General features: G+C 41.2%; 1 protein-coding gene across 2 annotated transcripts in view; it reads right to left on the bottom strand.

Annotated features, from left to right (window-relative positions):
* Nucleotides 1–11,630, bottom strand: part of TCERG1L (transcription elongation regulator 1 like) — a 242,362-nt gene extending 230,732 nt beyond the window's left edge. Inside the window, exons 1-3 of one of the 2 annotated variants that reach the window (XM_065552187.1) lie at nt 10,961–11,630; nt 3,121–3,267; nt 2,014–2,194 (exon numbers count right to left, since the gene is read on the bottom strand). In XM_065552187.1, coding sequence (XP_065408259.1) covers nt 2,014–2,194; nt 3,121–3,264 — 325 coding nt within the window. In that variant the 5' untranslated portion in view covers nt 3,265–3,267; nt 10,961–11,630. Of the gene's footprint in view, nt 1–2,013; nt 2,195–3,120; nt 3,268–5,337; nt 5,824–10,960 lie in introns of those variants that run through there. The other variant, XM_005305299.4, reaches the window with a different exon arrangement.
* Nucleotides 11,631–12,429: the final 799 nt, after the last annotated feature.

The following is a 12,429-nucleotide window of genomic DNA, read 5'->3' as shown; positions in this document are numbered from 1 at the left end:
GACAGTGAAGTCAGTGGAACTATACTGATTTATTCCAGCTGAGGATTGGCCCTGTGTGTCTATTTGAGTGTTAATAGTAGACTCGATCCTGTAGTCCTTATTCAGGAAAAAACTACTAATTAAATTTAGTGTAGATGGTCCAGGCCTCTGGTTGATGGTCCAGGATCTTGGGGGATCCACAACTATAGAGGTAGATGGTACCAATCCACCTTTGATACAAGAATAATGAAGAAACTCCAAGAAATGCAAACATGGCATTTCCAGTCCCCATGCATAGAAATAAATGTAACGGAGACACAGAAGGTGTGGGGGGGAGGTATTTTTTAATGGGTGGTAATTTCAAAAGCTCCTAAATATGTTAGGCACCCCACTCTCATTGAAATTCAATGTAAATTAGGCACCTAATTCATTTTGGTGTTTTTCAAAATCCCATTTATAGACTTCAATGGGAGCTGGAGCAGACTAACTCCAGTAGTTTACATTTAATTACATTAATATGAGTTGATTATGAGTTTTATTTAAGTTAGCACTACAGTATTAGGCCCTCTCTGTGTATTGCTACTGGGAGGTATTTATAGACTGAAGTCACCCGGAAACAAACAAACAAACAAACAAACAAACAAACAAAAAACAATGCTACCAGTTCTAGACCACCAATGCATGTGAGAACCAGTATTTTACTTCCAAATACACTCCATCAGGCATTTATAAAAGCATCCATCAACATGGCAGCCAGCCACAGATATAAACTTCAAAACAATGCATACATTTTTGGGACACCAATTAAGCAAAAGTCATCCAGGTAGAGATGCATAAGCAGTATAATTGTTTTGCCCATCAGTATACTTATTTATGGTCCCTATCATCCATTATGGAAAGCTGAACAGCACTAGAGTTGATCAATAATTAATAGTGGCAAGAACAGAAGGCAGCTTATTGTAAAGTACTATTAAAACCTTTGAAATACAGAAATTATTTGAATTGTTCTTCTTAATTCCTAAATGCTGAATAAGATTAATTGATAACTGAAATAAAAAAGTCTGGAAAACAGACAGAAAATGGATTTTTCCCCTCATAATGAATCCCTGCATTATCCAAAAGAATGTTGCCTCATTACATGTAGCAGAAACTTGAGAAAATACAAGAAGGTAGAAAATTACATGTCTACAGTACAGTTTCAGAATAAGAACAATTCCATAATAATGAAGGCTAGAACAGCTGTGGTTTTGCCATTATTTAAAATGGCATTAGCTTTGATCTCAGTAAGACAGACATTTGTTTTAAAATGTACCTTGTTTTTTCTCTGAGTATCTACATTTGTGCTTCAATTATCCTTATTCTAATTATTTGTTCATTAGTGTTTTCTATGGGGCAACTAGTATGTTAGATCAATGCAACAAAATACTAACGAAAGGTCACATCCATCCTTTCAGCAGTACATTTTCTGGCCTTTTCTGGGTATAAAACATAGCAGTAACACATCTATTATCATACCACCAGCAGCTGTAACATACCTTATTTATGTAGATTAATAGAATTTATTTCATGCATGTTATCTTGCATAAGTTAGTTTTAATGAACTGATGGATCAATTAGTGTTCCCTATTAATAATTAACTGTCTATACACAGACTATATCAAATTCTAAAAATAAGCAACTGATATTAAAATTACACGTTAAATATGTCAGCAATCTCACTAGTGTGTTTGAAAATAAACCAAGTCATCATTGGACTGGCTATACTCTAGGTCAATGGAGTGGGATTGCTGGTTGCTGAGGAATCTGGGTTCTAATTTTCCATACGTTTATACTTTTTCTTTCCACATCATTTTTTAAAATTTAAATAAAGGTGAAATGTTCTTGTTCTGGATTTTGTTATCAAAGTTACAACCTAAATGGGAATTTCGCCTGAGAAAAGAATTCAGGACTGAAGCAACTACCTAGATTAAAAATAAGATCAATAGAATGAAAATGGATAGTGAAAAAAAGTGTTCATAATTATTTATTACTAACCTGGTATGGGCTGAGGTGTTAACACCACTGTGGGAAGAGGCCTTGAGGCAGTAGCTGGCCTAGATATAGCCATAGCTACTTGATTTGTCATTAAAAGAGGCTTCTCATGTCCCTGGAAGATTCTTGATTCCTCAGGATGTATCCATGCTGAATCCAGAGCAAATGCGTTATTTAAATATATCTGCCAAGGATAAATAAAAAGTATGTTGAAGTTGAAGATAATATAGTTTCATTGCTTATTGTTTTCCTGTTTTTTAGGTCTTTGATTCAAGCTCTCATAGCTATATACATGTTTGTACCATAGATCATGTCCTAAATCATGAACAGTCATAAAACTGGATTGATTTATGCTTCCTAACTATTGGGAGGGCGTGGTTATCTAACAAATCTCAAAAGGGGACTATCCAGTTTAGGAAGTACTACCAATAAATAAATAAATAAAAATCCAAACCCCACAATATGAAAGAACAAGGCCAATCCTATCCCAGAGACAGCTATGGCAGAACAAATGTATCTACAACATTTGGTAGCCCAAGGTTGTTCCAGTGAGGGCTGAGAGATGGAGGAGGTGAAAAAAGATAAGACCATCCTATAGTTACTCATATGCTTAAATTTACATACATGCCTAGCTGTTTGCAGGATCAAGACCTGAGACTGCAAATACTGCATGAAATCCTGGCTCCACTGAAGTTGATGGCAAAACTCCCATTGACTTCAGCTTTGCTAGGATTCCAGCTGCTGAGTCCATTTCTAACACATTTATATAAACATGCAGTCGATAGCAAGGTGTTGCCAGTAGCCAAAATATGGAAAATACACCAAAACCACATATTTTGGTGGTACAAACATATTTTACCTGACTTAATATAGAACTAATGTTACAGCTATTTTAGTCCTTTTCACTATTTAAGAGAACTGCTGATTTATACCTTCAGAAATAGACTATTTATTGATCAACTTTTTATAGCATTAATTTTTCTATAGGATTTTTGCTTGACCTAGATTGCTGACCTTCTGCATGCCTTCACAGTTTACAAAACTCAGTGTTTTCCAGTTGTTATGATAAGATCTTAATATAAAAATGTCCCAAGTAAAGTTCAGAGTTACCTTGCAATTAGGTAGTCTCTTATCTCTCCAACTTTTCCTGGCATGAGGTGGAATAGTAGATGTGTATACATGTGGGAAGATGGGAACAAATTCCACACTAGAAGAAGGTGAAAATCCTATAACTGGAGAATGAGCTCCAAACATCCACTTAAAAAAAAAGAATGAAAAATATTCTGCAGTAAATCAATGTCTGTACATGCTGTATTAAAAAAGTGAATTTCAAGCAAATTTAATGTATCAACCTCTTTAGTCTAAACATCTGGTTTTTAAATATATATATATATTGTATCAGTCTCATATGTATTGTGTGCCACTCAAAGCTAAACTGCTATAGAAATCTACAAATAGAAGGCTCAGAGTTAGAGTACCAAGTCAATACTATTACTAATCAGCAATGAACTGGAAAAAAAAGTCACATATAAATAGAAAACATCATCATACAAGATTGTGTATGTGTTTCTGTCTCCAGAGGCAATGGACAAAACAAAGACAAGGCAGAATGTGTGATTTCCTGACTCTTGAATTCTTTGGACAAATATATTGATATTGTAGAAACATTTCTGCATTTCAATCAAATTCCTCCCACTTCAAAATAATTGATGTTATCCTTCCATTAAACACAAGAGCAATATAGCTTTTTCTCCTGCTCACCCTCTTTCCAAATCACTAAGTTCCAAGAGGCATTCACAGTTAAAATGCTTGACTGGGAATCTCTAAATGAAATTAATCTAAGATTATAGAGTTCAAAGTTTTATGTGAAACAGCATTAAAAATACAACAGAAGTGCTAAACTCCTATGAAATTAACATAGCTATTAATATCTAATACATTAAAACTTAAGATGAATATTAAAGCTGACCAGCAAAAGTAATTTTAAGTGGCCTTACAATAATTGAAACATTCATCAAAAAGCACCACCGAGATGTATTGCTTACATTAATATGGTTCAAAATATCTTAGCGTCTGAATTTACTGGCTTATATTGTTAGAGTGCCCTTCATTACCAGCCTGCTTTTTCCATAGAAAATAGGAAAAGATCAGAGGGTTAAAGGATGAACAAGACAAGCCTTAATGAGCCAATTCATGAGCCGCTCCCCACCCCCTTCTTTTATTAAGAAAAAATATTGCAGGTTTCTAAACATTAAGGAAAAAAATCTAGTTCCTAGACATTAAATACCTCTAGTGGCAGCATCCTGACACAACAACATAAAAACATGTTGCAACGGCATCCAGTTATATATATATATATTTATAATTTATATTATGCATATGGAAAAGCCTTATGGGACTTTCACAAATATTATAAAAATAGGACTGTTCAGGTGATCGTTGCCTTCTCTCTTCTAGTAGGGCAATATTAAAAATGGCAAGGCAACTTTGTTTTAAAGCAAGGAGAGACAGGCTTAAGTTACTTGGCTGAATAAAAGACCCTTATATCTTTATCTGTCACTTATTTAAATGGAGTAATAAACGGTATTCCTAGCCTGCTCTTTCGCAGCAAATATAAAACAAGATTATTTTCTACGGAAAATAAATGTCTCTTCCTGGAACAAATACACTGAAACCGACCAAAGACAGCCTTCAGTTCATTGCTCAGTCCCAGCATTAGGGTTCTCTTTGCAACGCAATCAGTGCAATCTCTGCTCTCTCAATCCCCAGTTTTTTTACAGTCGAACTCTCGGAAACTGTGTTATACCATTGACCAACTGTATGGCCCAGACACTTACAGAACATTAACTCTTAGCACATTCGAGTCTGACGGCAGGGATTGCGGTTCTATACGTTTCTATATGGCTTAAGTACGAAGACACACGCACGGAATCCGATTAATAGTTTATGCGGTCTCCCCCTGCCTTTGGAGTCTGACACAGACGGTGCAGTTACTAACGGATGCGCAATAACTGTGTGGGTCTGCAACAAACGGGGCTGTGCGGGGTAACTTCAGCACCACCGCGCGTTGGACAGCAGGCAAAAGTTCTGCCCTCGGCTTTCTGCACAGGCAGTCATCACCGCGTCCCCCCCGCCCCTCCGCCCCAAACCCAGCGCCTCACGAGCGTGGCTTTTACTGGCCCCGAAAATGACACGCACGAACTTGCGTGGATCAAGTCGGCTGTGCTATTCTAGCAGCACTTTGGGAGTCAGACACCCGGATCGGGAAAGAGAGAGAGAGTGAGAGTGGGGAGGAGGAAGGGAGGCGAGGGGAACCGCATTCATTACCTGCCCATTCAGGAAGGGATACTGGTGCACAGCAGGGCGCTGATCTGGCGCAGAGGGCACTGACAGAGGCAAGAAAGGCTCGCAGGGGACTTGCCAGCCGGGAAGCCCCTGGAGCAGTGGAGCAGGGTGGGGAGGATGTGGCGAAGAGAGCAGAAGCGGAGGGGGCACCACCCCGGCCCCACCTATCCTGAAGAGCCCAGCTGCACTCGGGACCATCCAAATCCAGGGAGGCGGTGGGGGCTCTGCATTCATCTGCCAGAGGAGAGGCTGCTGCCGCTTGGCTCTCGGAACCGGGAGCATTCTACATGGTACGGTACCGTCCCTCCGCTCGCAGGGCTCGCCGCCGGGACGCGCAGGAGCAGGCAGCAGCGGGGCCGGGACCGGGACAGCTCCGCCGAGGGGGCGATGCCCATCCGTGCCCCCGCTCGCTCTGGCGGCAGGAGCAGTGGCGGCGGCGGCAGCACCAGAGCCGAGCGAAACTCCGCTCCATTCAGCGGAGCTGCTGCTGCCAGGCTCCGCCCTCTGCCCAGACCTCCCTCCCCTTCTGCTGATGCATAGCCCGGCAGGAGACACCTACGGGGGAGGGGGTAGGGGGGCAGCAGCTGGTGGCAGGTCTCAGCCAACGTCGCCACCAACTCCCTCCCCCCTCTGTGAGCAGACGGAAGGACGGCCCCGGGAAGCGGGGCAGCCGCTCAGTCTGGGGGGGGGGGGGGAGGGGGGTGAAGGAAAGGGGGAGATGTGTAAAGGAGGGGAGCTGGGCTAACAGGCGAGGAGCGGGAGGGGAGAGACCTCCCGAGGGCCCCTGCCTAAGAGGGGTGGAGGGAGAGCCCGCTTCTCTGGCTTGGGAGGCAGCAGCAGGGGGGAGAAGGGGCTGAAGGGGAGGCCCGGCTCCCAGCTCTAACAGAAGCCCCCATCCCACACACACAACTAACCCGGCTGAGGGTGCCCCTAGGGGAGACCGCTGGGCACTCAGTCCTTTCCACCCTCAGCTCCCCAGAGAAGAGGACGCGAGCGGAGCGAGGCCCCTGCTCCCAGAAGCTGTCTCCAAGACACCGCTCTCAGGCACTGAGCAAAGGGGCTTTCCACCGTGCCCACCAGAGCGCCCTGGCTGATCATCAACCCAGGAAAAGGGTGACAGGTAAAGCTGGTGGAAAGTCAGAATTTCCCTTTCACAGAAATAGCCACGTTTCAAAATGTGTTTTCATTTCATTCCAGAGAAAGAAAAACAACAAAACTTCAAACATCAGCGTAAGTTCAAGATTTCCCGGGCGGGGGACATAACAAAAATTGTTGGGGGTCAACGGCAGTGTTTTGTCTCACCCAAATTGAAATGTTTTGTTCTGATTTTGACTTTACACGTTATATTATGTAAGGTTTAAGAAGACTTGCCTGAAATCATTTCAGAACTTGAAAAATGCCATCCTGAAATGGAACATTTTGCCTTTATAAAAAAAAAAATCAAAATTAAACTAAACAAAAAAATTGCCAAATTTCCAAGAAATGGTTTGATGAAACAGCATTTTCCCACTGGAAAACAAAACGGACACAACAAAACCGTCCACTGGAAAATTTCCAGCCAGCTCTAGTTATAGGTAGTCTGGGTTTGATGCAGGGATTTTCTCACTTAACACACCTGCTTATAATTTTCTATGCAAGTGCTAAGTTCCTGGGGGACTGGACACTGCTACAAGACACTGAACATTTTTACCAGCAAAGGCCTGATCTTAAAAACTCTTATTCACAGTTACAGATGGAGGCAGTGCACCCAGTGGCTATGACATTGGATGGGGATTCAGGATTCCCAGGTTTTAGTAGTGGCTCTGCCACTGACCTGCCACAGACACTTCACCTCTTTACCCATTTTCCCTTCTATCCTGTGTCTGTCTATTTAGACTACACACTTTTTGAGACAGGGACTGTCTCTTACTTTGTGCGTGTAGCACCAAGAACAATGGGACAATATACAACCATAATGCAAATCAAATAAAAGAGACACAGCAAACAGGCCAAGAACTAAGTTTTCACTACTAATGTACAGTGCCTTTGAAGAAATTCGGAAACATTACAATAGAAAGCAAAGATAACCTGTCCCCTAGAGTGTGTCCAAGTTTGGGCTGAGGTACTTTAGATAGCACTGTAGGGAAGGCACCTGTGTGAGGACAAGTCTTCAGTATCCTAGAGAGGCCTACCTCTTCTAATAAAATGAACAATGGGAAATTTCTCCTTCCTATCAGAAACATGCAGGAAAGAGCTTAGGGCTGGTGAAGATTCAGACTCAGACTCATGGAATGGAAGATCTGAAGGAATCTCCCTGCTCCCCTCTCCCTCCATTATCTTCCTTGCAGAAGATATTTAGTCCCCAGAACCCACATACATCAGGGAATTTGTCAAAGGCACAGGACCATCTACACAGGCCCAGAGTCATGGCAGCTCCAGAGCACCCCTGCCTTCCACCTTACCCCTACCTCTTCTGTCCCCTTCTCTACACAAAAGCGAATACAGCCTCATGCTATATTAATGTTTTCATATTTTTTTTCCACTGATGAGAAAATAATGCATGTCCAACTTCCCTTGCTCCCCTAGCCTCAACCTTCAGAAGGCAGAAGTACAATGCAGATGGAGAAGGATGCTGTAAAGGCAATTTAGACCCTATAGAGAGAGAAGGGAAGATCTGAACAGAGAGGGTCCTCTCCATACATAGAAGGGGGAGTGTGGTCCGACACCCAAATAATGTATATAGTCGCATAAAAATCAGGAGCTTCATTTAAAAAAAAAAAAAAAAAAAAAAAACCACCCACAACCACCACCCAGAAGCATTCCAAACTCTCAGCCTCTCAGCCATGTTCTCTTATATGGGTCTATTTTCCGATCATTAGTACATATATCACCCCCCATGAATATTATTCTCTTCTTCATACAATTGAGCAACTCCCACTATAGACAAATGTATCAAGAGTTTAACTGTCAAAGAACTGCACTTTCAGCAGCATGTTCGGTGCACCACCGACCTCTATTGGCACTATCAGTTAAAAACACCTAAGTGTACTCCCACTATTCTATATCCATGGCCACTAGTTATTCAGACTTATCTGCAATGTTTTTCCAAAGGATAAAGGATGGTTTCTACATTATACTGCTAACAAAATTATTTGTTGCATATTTTAAAATTGAACTGTCAAGATAAACACATGAAAATGTCAGATATTCTGTGGTCACATTTAAAGCTCTGATAATTTAAAGGTGGTGGGGGAGGCTTGATAAATTTTAGTGTGATGATTTAATCGGTGGTTAAGAAAGAGTGAGCGTGAAAGTGTGTATGCGCATGGAGGGGGAAACCAGAGTTCCTCTTCTTCTGCTAAAAGCAGAGAGGAGCATTCTCTCTCTAGCTCTCTCTCCTCCTTGGCTTGGGCAAGCACCTCTCCTCCACAGCACCTCTTCCTCTCTGGTGGGTGCAGTGAAAGCTCCCCTCCTGTTTCCATCTACTTTAATCACTAGATTTTTTGCTGCTCACTCATTTAAGTTAACTGGCTGCTCTTTCCCTGCTAGGCATAAGCTAAGCACATAGTAAGGGTCAGGAAGGTATTTCCCTCCCTTGCTCCCCCCCACCCCCCCAGCAGTGTGTAATACACTAGCTTTTTTGTCTCCCTTTAAATATAGACACCAACCACTGCTGGAAGGATACTAAATAGACAAGTGTTCTGACTAGCTAATGTCATCACAGCTTCCAACATCTCTAACCAAATAAATAAATAAAAGGAATTATTAAAATGAATTGTACTTGCATTTATACAAATGCATAAAGTCTTGGAAATTTGAAAAAAAAATGACTTTAGAAGTCACTGCATGCATTTCCCTGCCAAATGTCCAGTATTGTTCCTATTTTCTTTTTCACACTGACAATCATACGGCAAAGTGCGGAGTAGGAGAAAAGAACCCATTATCGCTAATCTTATTTTTGTAGTCGCTTAATTCCCAAAATGTGAAAAAGTAATAATACTATTTAGCTCTTTTTCAACAAATCTTTGCTGTTATCTTAACACAACTAGCAAGAGACATGTTAAGCCTGTACACAAGAAAGTCAGGGATAATAAAAAAATAATTTCTTCCCCCCCAACTTCTCCATTTTATTCACTGTGAAAAAGTTTGCTCTCCGAGTCCATAGAATAACCCTGAAGAAGTTTCAATGGCAAATATGAATCAAGAAAAATATTTTCCATATTTTTCTTCATGTTTGCTTATAATTATATGCTGATAGAGAGGAGTACTGGGAAATACAGATTTGAATAATCTGAATTCTGACAAATAACATTTAACATTTAAATATTTAGTGCCAGCGTTATTTTTTGTACACATACCACTCCACATTTCATATTAGCATCCCACATTGAGCTCAGAACCAGAAAAAGCAGAAGACCTAGGAGGTCTGAATCCAGCATTTCAGGCTCTTTCACTCACAAGGTGTTCAGCATTACAGTGAAATAGCAGGTAAAGAGCTTGGTTAGTAGTAAATGTTGTAAAATAGCTGTGATTTTGGGGGGGGGATAGACATTGTGCTTTTTTTTTTTTAAGAGGCACTCACTCTTCCTCTTTGTTTGCATCTTTTGGGTTAGTGTAAGATAATTATAAGGTCCTCAAGGTTTCAAGTGATCTTTAATAAAAAAGATAAGTACATAGAGTTGTGGATAGCACAAGTTATTTTCTCCCATAAACAACAAAAGTTAAAAAGAACCATAGTTCTCTTTGAACATATTTCTCTCTTATTCTCCGGGGAGAGTTTGTTTCTGCTGAGGATTTTTTCTATTTGAAAAGGATGCTGTTCAACTCCTAATTGTGGGTATTTGTTTTTTATCTCACAGATCCACATTTTTTCTTAAAAATAATCATGAGGGAGTCCAAGATTATCTATAGCAAAATCAGATACTAATAATCAAAAACAATTTTATTATTCAGATGGCCAGAGGACACCTACAAATAAACCAAAGTCATAAGGCTAGGTATTCCATTGCAGCCAAAATATTTCATTGCAGCTGGGGGACTGGGGCAAGGATTTTCCCACCTTTGTGCTCTCCTGATTCTAGCAATAGCCAAGCACCAGTCTGATCCTTGATATATCATGAAGTTTATCTATGGTGTGACCAGCAACCCATGGGCCAAAGGGCTATTCCATTACCCAATTGATGGTGTACAGGATGCCTCAGCCACCCTGCTTTTTTTCTGGGAATGCTCCTTATGCCTGGAGTGATGGAGGAAACAGTTGTATAGAGCTATTCCAGCTCTGCCCCTCCCAAGGTTTAGCCTTACAAAAGAGGAATCCTCAGATAGCCAGGTCAAATGATAGCCAGAATGAACACTGCAAGGAATCCAATCTATAGTCCTGGTTAGAAAAAAAACCACAAAACTCTTTCCCTGTACCATTTATGTTCATAGGAGTGTCAAAGGGCATACCTACTCTGCAATACCCGCTGCTAGCCAGCATGGCTCTACTGAGGCCTGCCTTAGTTTCCCATTCACTTTGGGCCCCTTGAAAGGTCCACAGAGTCCAGATGTTCAAAACATTCCCCCATCTGGGGTCCAGTTTACTAAGGCTTTCCCCAAAGTCTTTCAAAAGAATGCTCAGACTTACAAAGTCTTCATCCCAATTTCAGCTGGGACCTTCCTCCCTGAGGGTCTGTCCTCTCTTTAAGAGTTCATTTCTCTCACCCCACTCCCAAGCTGAGCACAGCTCCTCTTCTCTAAAGGTCTGTTTTGCCCTAGGAATTCAAACAAATGTTTGTCTGCTTCAGTGTCAAGTTAGGTACAGCCATTCCTCTGCAAGAGTCTGTGTCCTTGTTCTCCACCAGCCTACAGCTTAGCCTTCTCCACAGATCTTCCATGCTGCTGTCTTCTCCCTGCTAACTCATAGCTATGCAGGAGCCTTCTTTCTCCTTACAGTGTCTGCAGGCCTCTGCCAACACCCATTTGCAGCAAACTCCCCGCTTAACTAGGCCCAGGTGCCTTCCCTTAAACCCAGCTGATCAGTTTAATCAGTCCAGGTAAACTGGACCATGGCCCTTTGTAAAGAGGTCAGTAACATGTAACAGAGAGGTATAGTTAAGGTCCCGTGGCATCATGCTGAAAATGTGTATTCATACATATTTTGCCTTGCTCCTTACTACCTTCTGTTCTGTACATGTATTCTCTTTTCTATCTGGTTTGGGGGAGGGAAAATTTAATCAATAAAGATGTGATTCTAAGGCTCATTTGCATAAAAAGAGGGACAGTTGTAATTAGCATATTGAACTAATGTTACATAAAGGTGTGGGGGATAGGAGAGGTACACAGTATGTCATGCTACATGGCAGTTGTTTGTATTTGTCTTCATTCCCCCTCCTCCTGAAAAAAATCCACACCTCATGTTATTATGGTTTGTTATCTCAGGAAAACTCTTGCAAGACTCTAGTATATACTGTTAAATGCCAGAAATGTGTCTTGTTTTTAATTTGTTACAAATATCAGCATACCCAATCAAACATTTTGCTGATCTTTGACAAGAATGCTTTGTTTACATAGATAGGTCAGAAAGCCACTTCTGCTTTTAGCTGATCAGAATAAAGTGTATGATAGTGCATCATTTGGTGGAGGAGACACATTCTATAGCCTACCCTCACACACACAAATATCAGTTGCATTTTCACTCAGGCTTCCTCCTCTCTAACTAACTAACTAACTAAATAAATAAATAAAATTGATGTGCCTTTCCTCTCTATACCTGGGGAAATCTTTGGTTGTTATCCAATCTAATTGTGTGGCAGCTTTATAACATGCCAATATTCAAGAGACTCAGCTTTATGGAAATTTAGTACTTTCATTCTACAGGCTGGTGGAGGATGAGATAGCTGCAGAAGTGACAAGCTTGATCACCTTAGAAAATGCTAATTACACTGTTCTCATTCTGCCTTTCTTGGCCAATCCATGGAGTGGCAGTGGTGTTGAGTTTAGTTGAAGCAGAGAAAAACAAACAACAACAAACCCCAGAGTAACAACTTCCAGATGGTGAGAGGTTACTAGGGAGCAATCCCAGCAACAAAATATGGAGTGACAGGAAAAACTCAC

This window comes from Chrysemys picta, chromosome 7 (assembly GCF_011386835.1).
Source record: "Chrysemys picta bellii isolate R12L10 chromosome 7, ASM1138683v2, whole genome shotgun sequence".
NCBI lineage: Eukaryota > Metazoa > Chordata > Testudines > Emydidae > Chrysemys > Chrysemys picta.
This window is presented reverse-complemented; position numbering and strand designations above follow the sequence as displayed.